The 23,365-nt window shown below is 38.5% G+C and overlaps 1 protein-coding gene across 1 annotated transcript in view; it reads right to left on the bottom strand.

Annotated features, from left to right (window-relative positions):
• Positions 1–23,365, bottom strand: part of npas1 (neuronal PAS domain protein 1) — a 37,442-nt gene continuing 14,077 nt past the window's right edge. Inside the window, exons 4-12 of the mRNA XM_060888709.1 lie at positions 14,431–14,498; positions 12,783–12,872; positions 9,117–9,291; positions 7,344–7,456; positions 6,387–6,583; positions 4,371–4,477; positions 3,745–3,892; positions 2,908–3,020; positions 1–2,367 (exon numbers count right to left, since the gene is read on the bottom strand). Of these exons, the coding sequence (XP_060744692.1) occupies positions 1,409–2,367; positions 2,908–3,020; positions 3,745–3,892; positions 4,371–4,477; positions 6,387–6,583; positions 7,344–7,456; positions 9,117–9,291; positions 12,783–12,872; positions 14,431–14,498 (1,970 nt within the window). The 3' untranslated portion in view covers positions 1–1,408. The remainder of the gene's footprint in view (positions 2,368–2,907; positions 3,021–3,744; positions 3,893–4,370; positions 4,478–6,386; positions 6,584–7,343; positions 7,457–9,116; positions 9,292–12,782; positions 12,873–14,430; positions 14,499–23,365) is intronic.

Raw genomic sequence — 23,365 nt, 5'->3', positions numbered from 1 at the left:
TAAAGGAATAGAGTTTATTATCTGTCATCTGTATTATCATTACAATAATCTTTACAGATTTTTATTTTCATTTATTGTTGATACCATTGTGTTTTCACAAACATTTCAACATAAAAAGGTTAGATTCACAGTGATGGAAAAAGTTAAAGAGACCACAACCTCATGAAACAGAACAAACGTGTGTCTTTCCAATAATGCGCACATGCGCACAAACACACACACACACACACACACACAGAGACTCACTCAGTCATTCAATCACTCATTGACTCACTGATTCACTTACCTTCTCAGTCATTCAATCGCTCATTGATTCACTGAATCACTCACTCACTTTTTCAATCAGTGATTCACTGACTCATTCACTCACTCCCTCACAACATATGTGCACTAATAAGTAAAACACAAAAGGCTTATCATTTAGAGTGAAAACTTATGGCCATTTACATTTAAAAATGATTCTTTTGGCACAGACATAAAAATGGTAGGATTTTTCATGTAACCCCTTTTGCTAACAAAGAATCTGAACACAGAATATCAGTTTAGCAGTGTAGTATGCCTTTATCTTAATGTTTTGACCACTTGGGTACGTTCCCTGTTCAGTGATCACATCTGTATTCTTTATTTCTTTTTTATTTTATTATAAAAAGTATTTTTTTATTGACCACAGTCATATCAACTGTTTTTTTTTTTCATACACTACAGAAAAATGGAAAGTGTGGTCATTAATGAAGTGCTATATATTCAAAGCCAGACGCTTGAACGTAAGTGCTTGGACATGATAGATGATCATGAAAGACAGTGTTTTTACCCTCCCACCCAAATGACCCTAAATCCCTATAAGAGGTTAGTTAAAGTTCATGACAGTAAATTTGTTCACAATATGTGTATAGGGCTTTGGAGCCTTGCATGTATGCAGTCTTTAAATATCAAATATTTTAAACATGGTTACACTGTCTGGGGTTATTTATTTCCTGTATGCTCATGAGAATAAGTGACTAATACTGCATGTTTTGTAGAAAAAAAACACTAGCGTTTAAATCTGTAAAAGAGGCTTAGTTGTGATTAGTCCATGAAGGGACTGTGCTTTCGTATTTAAGCCTAGGATTTTTTTCTTGTTTGGCAATTGTCCTGATATTCTGTTTAACTCCACAGTCCATTTCTTTTAATTCATGTAAATATTCCCTTATATGAACGTGTCTGTATGATGAGCTCCATTTGTACAGTATGGCTTTTCCTGCATATCCAGAGAGAGGAAGACCTGTGCAAACGCATGAGCTACCTGGAAAGGATGCTGGGAAGACTGTATGACAAGCCTGCACCCCTTCCCTATCATTTCCTTTAGTATTTTTTTCAGTGTTGTGCTACCTATCTCTTTCTTCTCTCTCTTATTTACAGTCTGTTTTTCTCAGTCTTCATCTGTCCCTGCTGCTCCTCTCAGTCCGTTCATGCAGAAGGGAAGAGATGGAGCGAATGGATTCTCTGAAGGAGAGAAGCCGCTGAAGGGTGGTAGAGCGGCGATTCTCTGCAGGTGTGGAAAGAAAGTAGGTGATTTGGGTGCGATGTCCAGGCGTGGTCCATCAGCATGGCTGGTGGGCAGCTCTGGAGGGGCGTAGCGGATGGTGCTCGGAGCGTAAAGGCTCTGAGGCCCTGGAGGCCCGAGAGCAAGAGGGTGGAACAGTACACGCCCGGCTGCTCCACCTGCAGCTAGTCTCTGAAGAAGCTCGTAATCGGGTGTACGGCCTCCGTGGAGGGAACGATCTTCCCTAGGCAGGGGTGAAGCTGAGATGGGTGATGGAGGGCTGAAGAGACCCTTAGCTGGAGATTCTGTGGTGACTGACTCGGAATCTTGGGATGGGGGGCTGCTGCCATTTATACCCCTAGTGGACTGAGTGTTGCTCCAACGCCCTCCAGTGGCTGAGCAAATTCCAACATTCAACAGTTCCTGCTCAGATTTAATGCTAGAGTTGGCAGTGCTGGTCACGACGCTCTTCAGCTGCTGGATTACAGCACGACCGTTACGGACTTTCCCCATCTCGCTGTTCTTCTTAGAAGCTACCACTTCAGTCTTTACTCTCTTGCTGTTGCCGTTGTGCTCCCACTCCTCTTCCTTGTCCTCCTCTTCCTCTTCTTCAGCTTCACTGTCACTGGCTGAGTCTGAGGAGCCTGACAGGCTATCCTCTCTATGGCGGAACACCTCGAGTTGTCTTCTAGTTTGTGGAGGTGTATTTTCAGGGCTGGAGTGGTGAGGCCTCTTCCTCCTGTTTTCTGACTGGTTAGAAGTAGTGTGAGTATAAGAGTCTCTCCCTTTGCGCTCAGACTCATTTCGTCCAGCTCCCCCCTTGGTCGTGTGGGCACCATTCGGGCCTGCAAAGCAGAGAGAGTTCAAATAATATAGACAAAATGCTGTGTTTATGTACAGTATATATATAATTAAATAAATAATACTAAAAATGGTGCTGGTTTTAGTATCCAGCAAGTGAAAACTCAACAGTTTCGTAACTTCAACTATTTTATAACAAACTGCAATGATTTATACAGTGGTAAATAAATATATTACAAAGGATGGTAAAAACATTCCATACAAATTTTTACATCTCTTTCTTAATGTGATCTATATATATGTATATATATATTTTAAATAACGTGCTTCATCATCTTTTGCTCTACAATATTATCCTTCTTGGAATGTTTTTGTAGATAAATTGTAAAGTAGAGGTTTGTTTTTATCTATTTTATCTCAAAACTATTGAGGATGGTAACTTTTATTACTCAGATATAACATAGACCTAGGCTGTTTTACTAAATATTTTCAATATATTTTTGCATTGCTTTGACAAAAAAGTTAACTGTTTCCACGGTAGTGGAGTTCATGTATATGCCCATAATTGTAATTACATGCCATACCATGTGCCTTTGGAGAGATCTCTCGAGTGGAAGAGCTTGCCCGAAGACGCTCGGCTTTCAGGCTTTCTGGAAGTTGTATTAAATCCAGTGGCGTGTCGGGCATCTCTGTCCGACTGAGCGAGAAGTAAAATAAACAAAAAGATTATATTCCCAAAATTCAAAAAAAAATTTGTTAGATATGAACATCAGGTTACATTACAGGGGCCATTTTTGCTCCCATGATTAAATATGCTTAAATGACTCATTAGAGCTATGAGCAATTAATAGACAACATGTATTTTTCTCCACAGTATACACAAATGACAGAGAGGCTTAAATCACGTTACTCCCCCACCCTGTCTCTCATGCACACTGTACACACACCTCCTTTCCATGCAGAAATACACTTAAAGCCCTTGTTAAGAGTGCTGCTCCAACAGGGTGCTGTAGAAGTTAATTAGCTCTCATAATTACAGTGTTAATTAACTAAAACACCATTCAGTCAGAAAATCTTGACATCCATTTGGTGTAATTATATATCGCCAGCCCAATTATCATTGTAATTCAGCCTGCTTGTCTGGTTATTGTCTGCTTTATGTGTGTGTGCACGTTTGTGATGCACACATACACTCACAACTGACTAAGAGTTGTTTGAGCTTATTAGCATTTTTTTTTTTTACATATTCAAGCATACCCACATACACACCCACCCACAGACACACACACGCGCACACACATTCACACTCACACACAAACACAAGTGCAAACTCAATAAGAGGGCAATCAATGACCCTCTTCTTAAATAAAATAGACGCAGTGGCAGACAAAAATCTCCCATTAAGCCATTAGAGAGCTGACCTGAGTATGTAGTTGACCCAGATGACGTTGCGTTCATGGGGTGCTTTGTGGTTGATGGACACAGTGCCACATGACTGAACCCACAAATACCCGCCTCTCCTCTGCAGCCAGCGGTAGTAACCAGTCACAACCTGACCCTTCCTCAGCACTGATGAAACACACACATTAACAAAGAGGGTATGGGCACAAAAATCATCCCAGGATTACAGAATTCAGGCACCTCACTGAAATTAACATGCAACTCATAATGGCTAGGGGGCGCTGTTGGCAAAACTGCTTGTGGACTCTTTCATGCTTTTCTTTGCATTGCTTTGGATAACGAGTGAGACTGAGAGCATCTGGCCTTTGTATAATCAAACTGTCAGTATTTTCTTCATCTTCTCTGATCTGTCTTCTTTTTTTTGCTCTGCTGTAATAACTTTTGTTTCCCATCTGTTAAATCCCATGTCGGGTCTTACAAAGACCATCGCTGGTCTTTGTGTTTGCTATCTGCTTTCCCTGTATTTTTATTAGTTTCTAATTATAAGCTGTTGAGACTCAGTCAAATGTACAAAAGACAAAAAAGAAAAAAGGAAGGGGCGGAAAAACAAAAAAAGGAAAAAAGGAGGAAAGAACGAAAGGCTCACGGTCTTCATGGCTTTGTCGGATGATATCTACGTCTTCTACATAGATGAAGTGGTAGCAGGTGTGTCCCACCACCTCAGCTGGGCTCAAGTCCATATATTCTGAGATCCTGCATTAAAAACATAAAAACAGGTGACAAATGAAAGAAAACCAAGCATAAATCGGTGGGGCAACACAAGGGTGTGAACTGAATCCTTTGGTGCCATTTTGTTTTGCTGCCAAGGTTTGGGTCAACTTCTCACCTTACAGTAACTGCAAATCAATGCAAAGTTCTTCTGACTTATGTCCTTCCTATTGAAAAGTGAGCTGAAACATTTCTGTCCTATTGGCTGTGGTCACTTTCAGGATGAACCTTCCACCATCCACAGGACACAACGTTCATTAATGGTTTCACATAAATGATTTAAACACTATACTATGGAATAGAAGTCTTTATTTTGTCACATCTACATAACAGCACAGTGAAATTCTTTCTTCACATGGCCCAACATTGGAGGTTCTGGTCAGAGCACAGGGTTAGCCAAGATACAGCACCCCTGAAGCAGAGCGGGTTAAGGGCCTTGCTCAAGGGCCCAACAGCGGCAGTGCTGCGACATGAAACCCAATCCTCCAATCAACAGAGCCTTAACCACTTGAGCTACCACTGTGCTTCACAGTCAACAGATCTAAAGCCTTATGAACTATTACAGGACATTTTGGTGCGGTGTGTTAAATGGCCATCATAATCAGAACACTAACTGAGGGGATATCTTTTAGAAGTATGCTGATCATCCCTCGAGTACACTTCCAGAGGTGTGTACAAAATATGCCAAGGCACACTGAAGCTTTTCTGTGTGCTTGTGGTAGCTCAAACACCTAACTAAAACACTATGTTGGTCTTCCCTTTAATTTGTCAGCCATTTGTATTACTAACACAGGCCTTGAGGACAAAGGCTTGATCCAAGCAAAGAATAATCAAATTTTAGCCATCTAGCAACTTGCTAATCTCTACTCCCTAAGCAAAATTGTGGTTAGATCCAAGCTGATTCAATGTTAGTCGTCCACACAGCAAAATCGCAGGTGTTGAATTAACTCTAAAAGTGTATTTTCTGCAGGATGACTTTTATTAACATTCTATGTCAGCAGTTCTACCAGCAGGGTCCAGGAACCCCATGGATGCATAATATACATCAAGAGGTCTTATTATTTTCTTTAAGAATTTTCTTTCAATTTTACTGTATACAGTACACTATCTATCTTCACTAACTACGATCTCTACAAAATGGTTTCTCAAAGCTTTTAGACCACAGTCCTTATGTTGGATCATTCTTTCAAAATGAAACCCTAATCTTAAAAGTTCTACCTTAAAATTTAAGGTTACCCTAGAGGCACATCCCAAACCTCTTTTAAATCTTTAGATTAAGGTTAAAATATTTTTACCTACTGTTTTTATAGTTTTGTGATTCAGTTTCTTATAAGAACGAAAGCCATATAACTTAATAACAAGCTATTTTGTCAATTTTAGTTTCCCTGAAATTTGCATTTTACTTGGAAAAATGCTGTTAACATGGTGCAGAATGTTTAACACGGAGAAACTGGTTTAGGGTTGTAGGTGTTCTTATTGTTTTAATAAATGAATAAATATAAAGGATCCCCTGCGATGGGTTGGCACTCAGTCCAGGGTGTATCCTGCCTTGATGCCCAATGACGCCTGAGATAGGCACAGGCTCCCCGTGACCCGAGGTAGTTCGGATAAGCGGTAGAAGATGAATGAATGAATGAATATATAAAGGAATAAATATATAGGAATCCCTGGGTATAAGAAGACTGTTACAGGTTTAGGTTTGCCACAAAATTTCACTGTGAATTTATTGTAACATGATAAATATAGTACTTTGAAATTAATTTGATTAAGTTGAAATGGTGAGAAATGAATAAGTTGGCAATTTCTAAAGAAAAATCAATACATTAGATGTACAGTATTTATCTAATCTCATATTTCACAGCCATTTAAAACAAAGACAGATCAGTGTTCTTACCTGTTCTCACAGTAGGTGATCTGGAGGTCCATGTTGACCCGAAAAACAAACATCTGACTCTCCATGCGCACCTCATTAAGAGTGGACGGTGGGAGGGTGTGTGCAAGAGCCACCAATCCCAATGGCCGATGGAGTGAGCGTGAAGAGCCTGGAACCAGTGCTGGCCGACAGCGAATCCGTCCAGTAACATGGATCACCTGACAGGAAGTTAATTGAGAATCACAGTTAATATAACTAAATATGTCAAAGTTGAGGACACAACCACAAAAGAACAAAAAGCAGAGTATGAAAATATTGAATATTTGATATTTTTTTATTAGTTTAATAGATTACATTACTTACTGTCTGTTACTAGACAGCTGACACTGGAGACTCCTTCCATAAATGTTAAATAATCAACTCCTTTAAACAATTATTCACCGTATCAATAATTATATGTATTTCTTTGCTAAACAATAGCAAATAATTTCATGCGATGATTATTCATTAAATTTGTTGAACAATACAAGCCATACAAGTCTATGTGAATGAGCATTTTCCATAGAAACAATGATGTATTAGAGAACGTTCATTAATATAGCACCAAGCATAATTGAGGAATTCAATAATGCTCTGCTATAAATCTAGATATCACAACTAAACATGATCTAGATACTTATTTTGATGGATTTAAAATAATCTTTAAATCGATTCTATGATTTAATTTATGTATTTAAGTTATCCATACAATCAGTATGCATGGTTTTCCCTGTCACTCCTGATGCACCTGACTTATGAATGATTGAATTATTACCTGAAGAGTTCAACTGGAAGTTGCTTTATAACGAAAACACATAAAGAGCAACATATGGCCTTCTCATAACTTAAACAGAGAGCCACTGTGAGTTAAGGCAATGAAATGATCTTCAGACTACAGTGGATTTGGGAAACTGGGGATGAATGAGAGCTTATACTCACCTTATAACCAGAGGATTTGACATGTAGGCCGCGCTTAGTAAGAGTGGATTTCATCCGGACAAAGAAACCTCGCTCTGCTGGTTCATCTCCGGATGACAGAGGACTGGAGGGGGCTGGAGGAGAAATGACAGAAATATATCATCACACACATAAATACCACATTTGCACAACATGTCTCTCTGGCAGCTTTCCTGAGATATTTACTGAGATATTTTATTTAGACATTGTAATGTGTCTACTTGTAAATATACAAACAACAATTTAACACACAAAGAGAGTGTAGGGCAAAAAAAAATCAAACTAAAACAAATCGTCGCTGTCGGGCGGAATCCTCGTATCTCCAAAACCATTATTTTTCAGGAAATTAAAAAAACGCTGTATTTTTTTGAGTTATTAAACTTTGTATCGTTAAAGTTGTTATTATACCTTATATTGCTATCATATACTGTTGTGTACCAACATTAACACAACATTTTCCCAAAGTCACGTTTTATCGGAGATACAAGCTTTATGACTTGGGAGCAAGGAGATACGAGATTATGCTGTCACTGATAAGAATGGTACGGACACAGACGTCGCTGCTGCCAGCAGTGTTCAATAAAGTCTGCGGTCACATTGAGCCTTTTGACAAGAGAAAAGGCTTCAATAGTTAACCAAAGCTAATGACTGTAGTTACATACATCTTCCTAAACTCTATTTTAAAGGTTTAAGAGCTATAAGTGATACAATACAAAACATGATAAGCTGATTAGGCTGTCTAATAGGTGGAAATTAGTCTAATCTGCTCGCACACTTACCTTCGTGGCTCACGGTTTTCTTTCTGCACAGAAGCATTACAGCTATCGATTTTTAACAAAACAGACCTACTCAAATGTATCTAACCTAACTGTTTTCACTTGTTAGTGTCCAAAAAACAGTGTTTTACATGCACATTGCCAAGAGAGGCATTGTCTATAAGTAGGCTGACTTAAAGTCAGTAAAATAATAATAAAAACAATAATTTAATAGTGGTATCCAAAACATTCAATTTAATTCAAATATTATATTATAAAAAAACATTTTAAAACGTCAATGAACATGTATAATAAGCAGTAATAAATAGATATTTAAAATACATCAATAACACAGATAAACATCGATTAAATCATAGTTAAAGGGATAGTTCACCCAAAAAATAAAATTAATAAAGTTCAAATTATTGTTTCACTACGTTATACGGCATGTTTACGTATATAACGAGGCAAAAAGCCAGCCAGCTTGCTTAAAGTGATGAGCATGACGGTTGAACATAACGGTTTGCCTTGACATTGTAAGATACAATCCTATCTTATCTGCAGTGCACAGGGTTTAGTCCGCGTTGCAGTGGATTGTCTTGCGCTAAATTCCTGTCCTCAGACAGGCACCAGAACTAGCGGGGGTCAATTTTTTTTCTTTGAGCCCCACGAAAATCACTTTATATATCACTTTAAAACATGTTGATTCGTTGCGACTCTTAATCTTGAGGAGAAATATGCCGCACATCTCTCGCGAAGTGAAGAAGAGGTGGAGTTACAAGATTTCTCAGACAGTTGAAGTGACCAATGGAGTTAAGAGATTTGCGTTCAAGCTATTTTCAAGACTTTAGATTAGTTAATAACTTGTAAAAATAACAGACCCACGTGGGGACTGACCAATGGTATCGATATGTGAAAAAAAAGGAAATTGACCAAATTTGGACATACGAGGTTTCCGCCCGACAGCGACGAAATACTAATTCACTAATTGAAAGCTTACCTGGTTCAGGTGTGCCAGCCAATGAGGATGTGGAGGCGGAACTTGAAGCACTTTCCTGGGTAGTCTGACAGCCTGCCTCTGTGCGGAGGTGTGGCTTAATTCCCAACCGCTCTGCCATCTCCACATGGTCTGCAGGATGGATGTAGTCGAAAACACTGCTGCCTGTTAATTCCACCTAAAAACACAAACACACACAGTGAGTTCACAGAGCTTTAAAATATTACACCAATCAGCCATAACAGTAAAACAACTGACAGGTGAAGTAAATAACATCAATAATCTTCATTACACTGTCACCAATGGCACCTGTCAAGGGGTGGGACAGTTTGTTCCTGAAGTTGATGTGTTGAAAGCAGAAAAATGGGCACGTGTAAGAATCTGAACGACTTTGACAAGGGCCAACTGAAACGGCTACACAACCGGGTCAGGGCATCTCTGAACCAGCAGGTCTTGTGGGGTTTCTGAATATGTGCTGGACAAACAAGTCTAATCTATGGAGGTTCCACCGTGCAACTTACAGGACCTGCTAACATCTCAGTAACAGACACCACAGAACACCTGCTGAGATCTTATGGAGTCGGGGTCAGAGCTGTTTTGGCAGCACAAGAGGGCAGCTGGTTTTTAATTATATGGCAGAGCGGTGTATATGCTCACATTTCCAGCCTTTTATTGTACACGTCTTTTCTGTCAATTAATGTCAGTCGTCTTTTACTCCATTTATCAGCGACCTGTCCTGCATTGGCTGGATTTCTTTTGAACTCTTGCTGAGGTTGTTGCATTTTATATTTTGGGTAAGAGTATAAGAGACTGCTGAGTCCGAAAATCCCATCAGTTTTTACTGTTCTTAATAACCGCAGACCATGGCACCTGGCACAGACTCTCACACACCATTCCGAGGCACACAAATCTTACTCATTTGCCAAGGTACAGTGTCTCATCTAAAAAAAAAAAGTTTTTATAGAATGTCTTCTCTTGTATGTCGAAGCTTAAACATGTTTTGTTTGTTTGATGTTCTTTTATATAAAACAGTCAATTTTTAAAAAGACAATGAATCGCATAATGGTTTATATTGTTTTCAGAACTGACCTACAATTCTGACCTTCTCATACAAGTACACACACTCACATGTATATACACAAACAAGCTAACACACACACAAGCACACACACACACACATGCACACACAATTTTTAAGCTGGAGTGACAACTAACATCAGAGATAAAAGAAACCTCTCACATAAATCATTAACCACACCATCGCATGACCTCCATGTAATATTCTATTTGCTGCACATTACAAAATGTATAAGGAAAGTCAAAGCGCATAATAACTCAGGGTTATAGAACCTCCTGGCACAGTTCCTATAACAGCAGCGCGAAAGAACTGAACTAACGCCAACACCTGAAATGAAATCTAAAGCATTCTCCCATCCTTTTTCTGTCTATTGCAAAGTGCAATGCTTCAAAAGTTTAAGATAAGAGTAAGATTATGATAAAAGTCATACTTTTCTTGATCCCTTTTCCTTTCTGGATCAAAAAAATAATAATAATGGCATGGGTCAGATTTCATTCCATCTTGATAAAAAGCCAGTCTCTCCCTTACACCCTTGTCTGCGGGACATACCCATTTATTACAGGATTAGATCCATTTACTGAAGGATTTTATAGGATTTTCCGCCGGCCTTCAAGGACACTAATGCCCGCGAAAAAAAAGGAGCCGGTTGGGTGAAATCGGACAAGGAAAAAGAAAGAAAGAGAGAGAAAAAAGTGATGGAGGAGTGGGCGTCTGAGAGGGATAACAGTTGTGGAAGCGTGTGTTCACTAATTGAGAGGTAAAACGGTGGAGGTACTTCATAGAGACAGTGGGCATGAGAGAGCTGACTTGGAGGACTTAATCTGTCCTGCTCAGCCTTCGAGAAGATAGTTTAGGTGTAGATTTTGGAAGGTTCTGTCTCAATGCTGCAGTTAAAAAGTCTGCCGTTCGCAAATGGAGCAACAGAGAATGAGTTAGGATGAGAGGAAAACTGGGTGGTGTAACAGATACAATAGGAAATAAAGGATGAGAGAAAAGACTTTAGTTAGTGTAAGAGGAATAAGGACAGAAAAGAGAAGGCGGCGGTGGTGATGGGGTTGGGTTAGAATGGGGGGGGCATGATATAAATAATAGCAGTGTCTTTAATATGTATGAGGCGTCCGGGCAGTCGTCCACAACACACTTTCAGTTTGGCGCTGACTGATGGGGGAGAGATGGAGGGTGAGAGAGATAGAAAGACGGGGAGTAAGAGAGAGAGTAGAGAGGAAGAGGAGAGGAAGAGGAGTGGAGAAGAGGGAGAAGGTGCCGCATACTAACCAGGCCCGGATCAATTCCCCACCCTGTCCAGGCTGCTCCACCTCCCTGGCATGGCTGAGAGGAGATGCGAAAAGAGCAGCAGCTCAGCCCCAGACCTCCACCTCCCCCACTACCACTGAAGCTCTTTCTTGGAGCTCATCCACCTCTGCACCTCATTCTTTGAGCTCAGAGTGCAGCCAAATTATCTCCACAGGCAGCAGAGGACATGGCCCAGAGCTGAAGGTGCCTGACCCGGCCTAATCTGCCTAAGGAACCCTATGGGCTAGTAAAAGGTCAACAGGGATTAACCATGAGTAAGGGGAGTATACAAGGTTTCAGGCTTACTGATGATCAATTTAGATCTCGAACTCAAACAGATCCTACATTAATTGATGTCTGAGCATGTTTGTCATTCTGTCTCAACCCAACGTGTAAGGCGAAAATACCGAAGAGGGATTGCCATGTTTGAGAAGAGTGGCGCATTTATTTTGAGCCATCTGCACATGGATAATAGGGAAAAAAGCTTATTCTATTAATGCATTCTGCTCTCGCAGATGTCCAGACTCACTGTGCTGTCTGAAACATAACCAAATGAGCCAAAGCATGGCAAAGCTATAAACTGCCATGGTCCTAAAACCTATCTGAGTAATCTGCTATCAAATGGATGACCTACACATATTACTAAAACAAAAGCACAGGAGAAAAGCCAAATCAGTGAGCCATTCCTCCTTTTACGCCCACTCAATAAGTTCACTCTGAGCAATCACTTATTTTCTTTCCCCGCTACGCTATTCAATCCCTCCTCCTAAACATATCTGTTTTCCCTCGCTGGCTCTCCACATTTCTCACTATCTGTCTTCCCATCCCCCTCACAGACTGTGTGTGTGTGTTTCTACATCTTACAATCAATGCAGCTTTTAAGATGCCTATCGATTTGCTCCTGAGACAGACCCCGGCTCGCTAGGGCAACACTTTGATTGCTGTGCGAGTAATTACTGTTATTATTTATGCATCTGGGCGAAATGGCAGGACTTAACATTCCCTGTACAAGAGTCCACAGGCAATCAAAGGAGGTGAGCACCTGGTGAATGAGCGTATAACAGAGATAGAGAGAGAGAGAGAGAGAGAGAGAGAGAGAGAGAGAGAGAGAGAGAGAGAGAGAGAGCGAGAGAGAGAGAAAGAGAGAGAGAGAAGGATATTTCTTAAGGTTTATTTCTTTTTCTCTTTTGCACAAAACCCTATGAATAACAGATACCTGACTACAGATAGAACTCACAGGGCTAAGTGTTAAGACAACCATTTGTTTGTGTGTATGTGTGTGCGTGTGTGTGTCTAACCTGTGAGAGACCCAAGTAAATTGACACGGTCTCAGAAATGTAGAGGAAACGTCCTTCTTGACTGACCACGAACACAAACCCATCCAGAGACTGCAGAAAGAAAACAAGAGGAAGATTTCCAGACACCAAAATGTACACTGATACACACACAATACAATTCGGGAAGAAATACAAAACCAAACATTTCTTACTACAACAATTTTTTTCCTTTGAATATATAAATAAAGATAGAGACATTTTTACAATTAAATATTATATAATAATCTTTAAAGGAAAACGCCAGGGGCCCATATTTCTGACTCATTTGTCAGAATAATCATCAGACACTAATCACCCTACTGCAATCTGCTCAGAGAAGTGGCAGTAAGCACAGTGGTGTGCGACTCAAATAAAAAAAAAAACAACAAAAAAATAAAAACTGAAAGGTATACAGCCACTCATTAAGAGACTCCTTCAAAGAATAATATTAATCGTAATAACAAGCATCCACAAGTGAGCAAGGAAGGTGGCCACTTTGTTGGAGAATGACTGCTGTTTTGGCGGCGACTCTTGAAGTGGCGGTAATTTATGCATAGGACTCGTTCGCTATGCAAATGAGAGTGGTCAGGAATTGTGGGATAGGCGAGCTGCCTTGAACCACACGATAAAAAAATAAAGAGCAATTATGTAGTTATTAGTGACAGAGGACAAGGAGGAGAAAGGAAGAGACACACTTTTTTTTTGCTCCCTGAAGCGTTAATTTGATTTCTGTGGGGTCTCTGCTTCATGTCCTTTTGCAGACGTTATCCTTTTGTTTTCCTTTCAACACATTTTTTTTGAGGTTCTTTAAACTACAGGTTATTTATTTCAGTTTTAGCTTTAAACGTAAGTGAAGGTTTGGGTGATGTTTAAGAGAAATTGAAATCTATATTTCTATGTTTGATGATACAGTCTGTTGATAAGCCAAACAGAATTTGTCACATCATTAATTATGTGAAATAAAATATTCGAAAGTGCAGTACATCCAACAATATGAGAAAAGCCTACACATTTTTAAAAGCCTGCGTTTAATGAAAAATGCACCAAGTAGAAAAAAAAATAATAATAAAAAATTTAGAATATTAAAATATTGACTTATAATCTCAGAATTTTGACTTATAATCTAAATTCTTGACTTATCTAAAAAAATTTTAATAAGTCAAAATATAAAAATAAATATTCAAATACTCAAATATTGAGTTATATCAATATAATTTAAATTCTTGATTTGTCACAGAATTTTTAAATAGTCCGTCGAAATTCTGACTTACTATAATACCAGTTTAAACAAGAAAACTGTAAGGATCTTTTATTCGTTTAAAAATATCATTGGTATTTAATGTAGCTTTCTTTAAAGTGTCTTTTATATAAATTGTGAACTGTATCTAATACAGCACTCTACTGTTTGCTTTAATATTGGGGCTTACAGTTATTACACATATTAATATTCCCTGCTGTCACAGCAATAACTATAAATGTGTGTGTTAGTACATAACACTTAGTGGTCCTAGTAAATTCTTGACCTTCAAAGTAAAAATAAAGATTGATGACTTGCTACCAAGGGATTTTAAAAGGTGGTAAATGAAACCAAATAGAAACATCAGTAGATTCAGACATGTTGAGAGTTTACCTGTAATAGATGTGCTCCCAGGTGCTGCTCAAATATATCAGTGGCCAGTGAGTGACTGTTTCTTCGCACTACACAGCAGGACAGACACAAAGATCAGAACAAAAACTAGACACAGAAATAAGCTGAGCTGCATAAAATTATTAACTAAATTTATCACATATCATCGCAGCTACAGACTTAAAGCCTAAAATAACAGATGACCTGAATCTAATCTAATCTAATCTAATCTAATCTAATCTGATCTAATCTATTCCAAACTACTAATCTAAAACACTCAAGTACAGTTTCAAATTTACTTAAGATAAATTATTGAAGTAGAAATACTCAACTTACACTGAAAGTAAAAGTTTCAAAAGAAAGATTCATTAGGAAAAAACATCTGCCTCAAATCACAAGCTGATTTCATTTACTGATGGTAAATTAGGGCTCCTTTCTCCAAGGAAGCTAAAACTAACTAACAAATTTACTGATCTCAGAAATGTTAGTTAGCATAGGAAAACTACAAACAAGTGTACATTTACAGCAAGAAAGAGATTTAGATCTCATTCATGCTACCTGATGCTGATTATAGAATTATGTAGTGTTTTAAGATTAAAGTGAAAGTAAAGATTTTCTTCAGAAATGCAGCAAATAAAAGTCAACAGCAAGTGAAAGAAAAACTCCAGTATTGTATATGTATTTAGAAACTCAACATTCATTCATTCATCTTCTACCGCTTATCCGAACTACCTCGGGTCACGGGGAGCCTGTGCCTATCTCAGGCGTCATCGGGCATCAAGGCAGGATACACCCTGGACGGAGTGCCAACCCATCGCAGGGCACACACACACTCTCATTCACTCATTCATTCATTCACTCACGCAATCACACACTAGGGACAATTTTTCCAGAGATGCCAATCAACCTACCATGCATGTCTTTGGACTGGGGGAGGAAACCGGAGTACCCGGAGGAAACCCCCGAGGCACGGGGAGAACATGCAAACTCCACACACACAAGGTGGAGGTGGGAATCGAACCCCGACCCTGGAGGTGTGAGGCGAACGTGCTAACTACTAAGCCACCGTGCCCCCCAGAAACTCAACATAATTTAGAAAAAAATAACTTTTCTAAACGTGTAAAAACTGTTATAGGTCATTAAAAACAAAATAAGTTTAAATCCATGAAAGGATTTATTTCAATTTTCTCTCAGAACGTTTTATTCCTGAACTTTTCAGCAGCAGAAATCAAACAAAATGGAATAAAGTGTAGATTCCAAGCATTTGTCTCAACTAAACAGCATTAACAGAATTAGGATTAAAACTCTAATATCTAAATGTCATCTATAACTATACTAAATGTCCACTGGTGTAGAATCATTTCAAATAATAAAAAGTAATAATAATATGACAAAACCGCTGTCTATATGTCATAGACTCCTGGGGTGTCTCGATTCGCACATTCTAGATAACAAGACCACTGTTCTAGATAACAGAGCATCTCTAGTGTATGTCATGTAGACACAGTGGGAAAGCAATGATAATGTATTTCAGAGTCAGTACGGGTAACTGAGATGACAAACCCACATGCTTATTCAGCTTCCTGCTTCAGTGGGGTGTCTGTCATGACACTGCAAACAAATTGGAAAATCCGACAAGTAACATTTACGAGCAAGCATCTCCTTTCATTTACAAAGTGTTAGCTCTGTCTTTGCTTCTGTCTTCACAGTAGGTGGTGTAATGAGATGTGTGTGTATGTGTGTGTGTCTATTCCAAAGTGCAGGATGACAGTGTGCTTCTGTAGTGTGACAATGTTGCTGTTTCCTTGATACCTCTGGTGTTTATTATATTTTCTTGCTACAAGATAGGATGTCTCATGCACACACACACACACACACACTCACACACATACACACACACACACATACATACAAAGACACACACACACACACACGCACACACAGATGCACATTCATACTCTTAAATCCAGCACAGGAGCAACTGTCGGACAAAGCCATAGTGTCAGAGTGGGATGTCCCCCTCCTCAACTGAGAACAGGAATATCAATGAGTCTGGTCCTTTCAGTGGCCTCAAAAGGGGCTTCACACCCAGGCCAGGATCACCTCGATGTGTGTACAGAGGGCTGTGCTATACAGAGCACTACTTGTTCCCATTCTGGCTCTCAGGCACCCTCAATCTAAACACACAGTTTGGGCTGTGGCTATGAGCAATGCTGCCTTAACATAACAAATAAAGAGGTGAGCATAAGTCATGAAAGCTGTCTGATAGATGAGTTTCTGTTTACCAAAAGACTAAAAACAGAGCAATGATTATTATGTAAATCAACATGATGATGAGGAGGAAGAGGATTAGAATGAGTCTATTTCAAAGGAGAATTGTCTTGAAATGAAATTTGAATAAAAATTCTTTTTAAATAAAAGAAAACCATAGATTTGTTTTTACAGAAAACCGAACCAAAACTCTAATAAAATATGGGTGAAGTTGCAGAAAGGTTCAATCATACAGTTTATGAAGTTTGAAATGTATAATGTATCACAGTTATGGTCATTCACAACACACTAAATAAGTTTTTGTAATTTACTTACAAAAACGTGTTATTGTATTTTAATTCCAAACCCAACATCACATAAATAATTAACAAGACTTTATGCAACTTTTTTTATACAACCAGGCAATAGTAACTGTAAAAAAATATTGTTTTGACTTTCTTCGATATCAAAGATAGATTCAATATGAAACCATATTTTTTTAATCAATACAAATATTGTGGTAGTGTCATTAGAATACCATTACAGTCATCATAAATATTAAAATATGTCATGCTTTAAAAAAACTGTTAGAAATAGGATAAAATAAGACAATATCTTTGTTAAATATGTAACAACTTATCATAAAGTTGTGAAATTAAAGAAAACTATGGCAAATTTCACTTTTTCCTCTTATGCTTCTTTCTTTTCTTTCACCTCTTCTGTTTCATATGACTTTGTCTTCTCTCTCACCCTTCCTCTAGCCCAGATCCTATTAACCAAGTTAGGAGGTTACTATGGGAACTGTGACACTGGCCTTTTATTTCACTTAAGTTTGCTCAATCTAGTTGGCTGATAGGAATCGCAGGCTGATCCCCTGGCAACTTCTTTACAGGGAGGTGCTCATTATGCCCTAACCATCACCACCACTTCCCTCCCTAACCCACCCCCACTATAGGGACCAAAAGAGACTGACAGAGAGAGAAAGGGGAAGAGAGAGGGAGACTCTAGTCACAACGTCCTTCTCTGGCGCAATTATGCTTTCATTCAGCCACCCTTCGTGCCCTCCCCGCTTTCTCTCTCTCTCCATCGTAAACTCAGTCCTTATGCGGTCGAACATAATTTGAGTGCAATTAACGTCCCTTAAAAGCCTTTGCCACTTTAAACGCTGAGCATTAGGGAAGATGGGCATCTAAAGCGTGTGTGCTTGTGTGTGTTGGGGGATGTGGAGAAGGGACTGGATGAAAGTCAGAAACAGCAAAGAGACTGAGAGGGAAAGTCCATTCAAGGAGCAAAGTGAGATTGAAAAAATCAAAGAAACATTCAACATTCTCAGCATTCCACAATATCTGTGTCTTATACAGCTTCAGGCCTGTGGGTGAAGAAACTTCACAAGGATATACGGTGCTATAGTTGGCTGTGATAAATGAGTCGTTTTTAATAAATGACAAACCTTTCATACTGCAGAGATGTAATCATTCAAAGTGGAGTCGGTCTCTTAGATTCTTTTCTACTACATGCTTTTCTACAGCACTATAAGGACAGAAGTGTGTGGACACTGAACCAACAACCATACAGTATGTGCTTCTTCCTCAAACAATTGCCACAAAGTTGGAATCATGCAATTGTTTAGAATGACTTGTTATAGAATGGCTATTTGTTATAGCATTACAATTTCTCATCACTGGGACTACTGGAGGACCTATTCCAGCATGACAACATCGCTTCACATAAAGTGAGATCCGTGAAGACATGGTATGCCAAGGGTAGAGTGGAAGAACACAAGTGGCCTCCACCGAGCCCCGACCTCAACCCTCACTGAACACCATTGTGATGAACTGGAACAGTGACTGCTCCTCTCAGCCTTTCACTCAACATCCGTTCCTGATCTCATTAAGGTTTTTGGTGCTGAATGATTACAAATCCCCAGAGCCACACTCAAACATCTAGTGAAAAGCCTTCCAAGAAGAGTTGAGGTTATTATAACAGCAAAGGCAGACTAAATCTGGAATGGGATGTGATTGTGATTATCAACAATCTTTTGAAGTCTTTGGCAGGAATTAATGTTGGGTACATGGTGAACTCAGAGTTTGTTATTATAAACTGTTGTAGAAAGGACATTATTTACATTTACATTATTTACTGTGTCCAGTGTCACCCGAATGAGGATGGGCTCCTTCTGAGTCTGGTTCCTCTCAAGGTTTCTTCCTCATATCATCTCATGGAGTTTTTCCATGCCACCGTCATGTCCGGCTTGCTCATTAGAGATATATGTTAGAGATTTGTAGTATTTTAAATTTTAAATTAATACTTTTAAATTAATTTTTATCTTTAAATGTATGGATTTATTTATCTATTTCTATTCTTTTTCTATTCTTCTGTAAAGCTGCTTTGAGACTATGTGAATTGTTAAAAGCGCTAAACAAATACATTGAACTGAATTGATTGGTCAGGTGTACGTTAGTGTTTGAACTTATAGAGTCTATAGTATAGTAAAGTCTGTATCACAGCTGATGTTATAACATTGTAAACGGGAGAAAACTGCATTTAAAGATTCCATTTTAATTGTGACACATGAGCATAGCAAACATTTTGACACCCAGTACCTACAGTAATTACAAGCTGAATTGATTAGGCTTATGTCAGTTTCACTAGGGCACATGTTTTTTTGTATTTTTTTGGCTGTTTGCCAGAATTCAGTCACTGAAATAGTCGATGGTTTTTCTTAGCGTGCCACTAGGCCACTCTTTTATCCAAAGCAGCTTGTGACTTTGGTGGAAAAACGTTGAAGTGCCTTTAAGCTAATAATACAAATGATTAAATAGGCACAAGTATCAGAAATCAGATTGTTAATGGGTTTGACATATTTTCCAATCTGCATATTATATTGATTGACATGAAAAGGATATTACACATTAGCATAGAACTTAAATTGAGTTACAACTTGTCACCTTGTCAGCAGATATTCAGAGAAAAAGTGTGATCAGTTAAGATTAAAATAAGGCTGTTGGTTTCAATGCAGGTTACTTTAATTTGAGGCCTTTTTTAAGCATTCTCTTCTGTGTACTTTTGTGCAAATTTCCAGGTAAACCTTTTGGGACTAAAGAGGGATATACCTGAAAATCAGGACTGATTTAGATTTTTTCCCTTTTCCAATGATCAGGTTACCAGGCAACAGATAACAGGTTACCTCATTAACAGGTTACCTCGTTAACTGCTGTATAATGTAAAGTCAGTAGCGAGAAACTAAAGATAAAGGTGGATTTAAAAGAATGGATGAAGTATGAGGAAGAGTTGGAGGGGTGTCCTCTGTCAGGGTGACATGACTTAATCATGTGTTCAGCTATAATTTGAGAATGACAGCCAGAAATCTTTTTCCAAGAGACCATTTCTTGTGATGTATACAAATTTCAGGAATTTCCTGAATTTCAGGATCCTGACACTGAAGCTTATCATCTAGACATATATTTATGTTACTGTATATATATATATATATATATATATATATATATATATATATATATATATATATATATATATACACACACACACTGTATATATGACACACAATGTATGTATATCTATATCTATATGTATGTATGTATGTATGTATGTATGTATGTATGTATACACACACACAAAGAGAATTCTATATATCTTAGACAATATTTTCCCTCTTATCTTCCTCATCAATTGCACCCCTCAACCGCCCCAATCTCGCCATTAACTATCTTTTCACAGTCCTCTCTCTCTCTCTCTCTCTCCCCCTCTCTCGCTCTTATGCTCTTTCTCTCACTTTGTGTGAAGGTCATGCAATTGATTTTCCTCTGTCTATTCATTTTTCAAGACTGGCTTTGAAACGTGGGAAGCAGACAAAAGCCAGTCCTAAGCCCGCCTCCCCCTCCTCTCTTTGCCTCTGCACTCTTTCTGCCTCCTCCCACCTAACCAGTGTGTGTTTGTGTGTCTGTGTGTATGGTGTGGTGAGGTTGATGGGGGATACCACTACACACATCACGCCCCAGGGGACAACCGGGGCTATGCTGCACCCGATTCCACATTCCTGCAGTGGAATTACAGCCATGCATCACGCTCAGTCCCCTCTCAGCTGTGCTTTGTCATGGTTCTCCACTGTGTCAGGCCATGAGGAAAGACCAATTACACATTTATGGGCTAAATTAAAGAAATACCTCACCCAAAATTACTAAAGCTAAACATCATTGAAAAGGTGAATTTCTATAAATATACCTAAACCTTTTAAGATAGAAAAGAGCTATAAATAAGAACTACAATGTTACTGGAGGAGTTTCTGGTTTGCTGAAGATGGGAATATAGCAGGAACCATAATAACAATTTAATTAAACAACACAAACAGCAACAAAACATATATATAACTGCCTGCGAATAGAGTTGTTCTTTATTGTGTAGATTGTTGTTTAGAATAAAAAAAAATATATGTCCACATCATGGCAACTTGTTGATTATTTTCTCACAGCAGCATGTCCTGTTATGCTTTATTCCGTATTTAAACCAGATATACATGTGCAAAGTTTAAAATATGCTATGGTTTTAACCTAGTGCTTCAATCAAAGCACTGAAGAAATGTTCAAAACTGTTGGTTGTTCTGTCCTGCTTACAATATTGAAAAAACTTTAGTTAGAGTTTTGGAGAATTGGCCATTTTGAGCAATGTTTGATATAGAAAGCTCTACACAAATGCTTTAGAAAAAAGTGTCTATTCTGGAGCTGTGCGTTTCTAGTAACTGTAGCCAAGAAATGAAAAAAACGTCCTTCAATGAAACATGCTGGAAATTGTTCATGGAATGTTTCCTGTGAGGAAAACACTCCCTACTTTTGGTTTACTTTTCCCTACTTATGATTTACTGACAACCATAATTCATAATTCATTTTATCTGCATTCTGCTGACTGGTCTATGTGAGATTTCATACCACACAATCATACCATAGAAACACCCTGTGTTTAACAGCCCAAAATCTAGACCTATCATCCTATCACCATCCTCTTATTTGTGCTTTTCTTGCACTATACAATATTGTGTATATATTAATAACTATATATAAAATTATTATATATAAAAACTAAAAGTCTAATGTGTATCAGAAACCAATTGACCAATTGCATTAATTTATCAAACTGAGATGGTGAGAGAATAAAAAGAATGCATCAGGAGTGTCCCATTTGTTATAACACTCCTACACTACACTGCTGGCAAACCCATGCACTACATCACAATACATCACCACAGAGTGCAAGTACCTAAGTGCACGTAACAGCGTGGGGTAAAGGTCATATCGGCTTAAATCCTATTCCCTTTATCTCGCTGCAGTCCTAGGTGGTGTCTCCTCAACTCTATGGAATTAATATCATAAAATATTAGTGAAATAGGTAGATATGCCATCATCATTAGAAAATACTAAAATAATGTGCTGCCCAAAAGGGTTATTACATCATAAAATAAAAAACCTATCATGCTCCAATATGCAAATGAAGCCATGTAATACAGGTTTAACAAATGAAGATTAAACTTCATGCCAAAAATCGTTCAGGTCCAGTTTAATTTCTTACCAAAGACCACATAAACAAATAACATGACTGAGCAGCATTTAACTGATTTAAATGATTCATTTATGGCTATAAATTATAGATAGTTGGTTTCGTTGTGGTGCTTCAGACTGCCAGTTTTGGTTATCACTCTGGACAGATTTTCACAAAATCTGTTTTCATCGTCAACTTTTTTAAAATAAGCCTCACAGTCAGTTCACTAATCAGACCAGAGAGGGTAAATAAAATGAAATATCAACGGAAGTCTGTATAAACTCTCTAAAGAGTTAGTAAGACCTAATGCCCCAAGCCTTGTAGATATATTTAGATAAATAATTTACAAAAACAGCCACAACACAGAATCGGCTTTAGCCGAAGATTCATATTTAGAAAATGTGTAACGCTGTGGAGATTTTTCCTACATTATTAGGCTCTGCTACAGTCATCTTCCAAATACTCAGTTCAGTCTGCTGAAATACTTCTTGCTCTGCATCTGGACCAGTTTGTCATAGATTATAGGTTGTTGTTAGCACTTCTGTATCTTTATTGTCTATGGGTGACAATTGTTTTTAGTACAGACAAATCATATTGACCTTTGTGTCATTATAGTTATAGGATTATTATGTATAAGTAATATGAAAAATGTGATTGACAAGCAAGAACACATCTTTTCAGCTGTTTAATGATTGGCTTTTGCTAGACCTTGAATCTGTTATGTATTAGGCTGTGTTTCAACCAGACAGCAACAGGAGAACACGTGTTTGGTGTTGTGGCAGAATATAAAAAGCCACTTTACTGTTTGTTCAACTGAATAACTAAAATGGGCCAAGTGGTGTGCGGATATGACAGTATGCATGGTGCTGAAATTTTGCCCCCTATGTGCTGGTACTGCCCCTCTGTCCCTGCATCTACATGAAGCACAGCATGCATTAATAGTGACTGAGCACATGTGGTCCTGGTTTTGCCTCTTTAAGCACGGCTTCCTTTTTCTGTGAGATCAAGTGTTGGTAGGTATGTGATAATGAGGATAAGTGAGCCACCACTGTTAGCTTACATTGTGATTTTTGTGTGTGTGTGTCGTCCACACACACACACACACACACACACACGCACAAACATACATACACGGACA

The sequence above is a fragment of the Tachysurus vachellii genome, chromosome 15, assembly GCF_030014155.1.
Source record: "Tachysurus vachellii isolate PV-2020 chromosome 15, HZAU_Pvac_v1, whole genome shotgun sequence".
NCBI lineage: Eukaryota > Metazoa > Chordata > Actinopteri > Siluriformes > Bagridae > Tachysurus > Tachysurus vachellii.
Note: the sequence above shows the minus strand (reverse complement) of the source record. Positions and strands in the feature narration are given on the sequence as shown.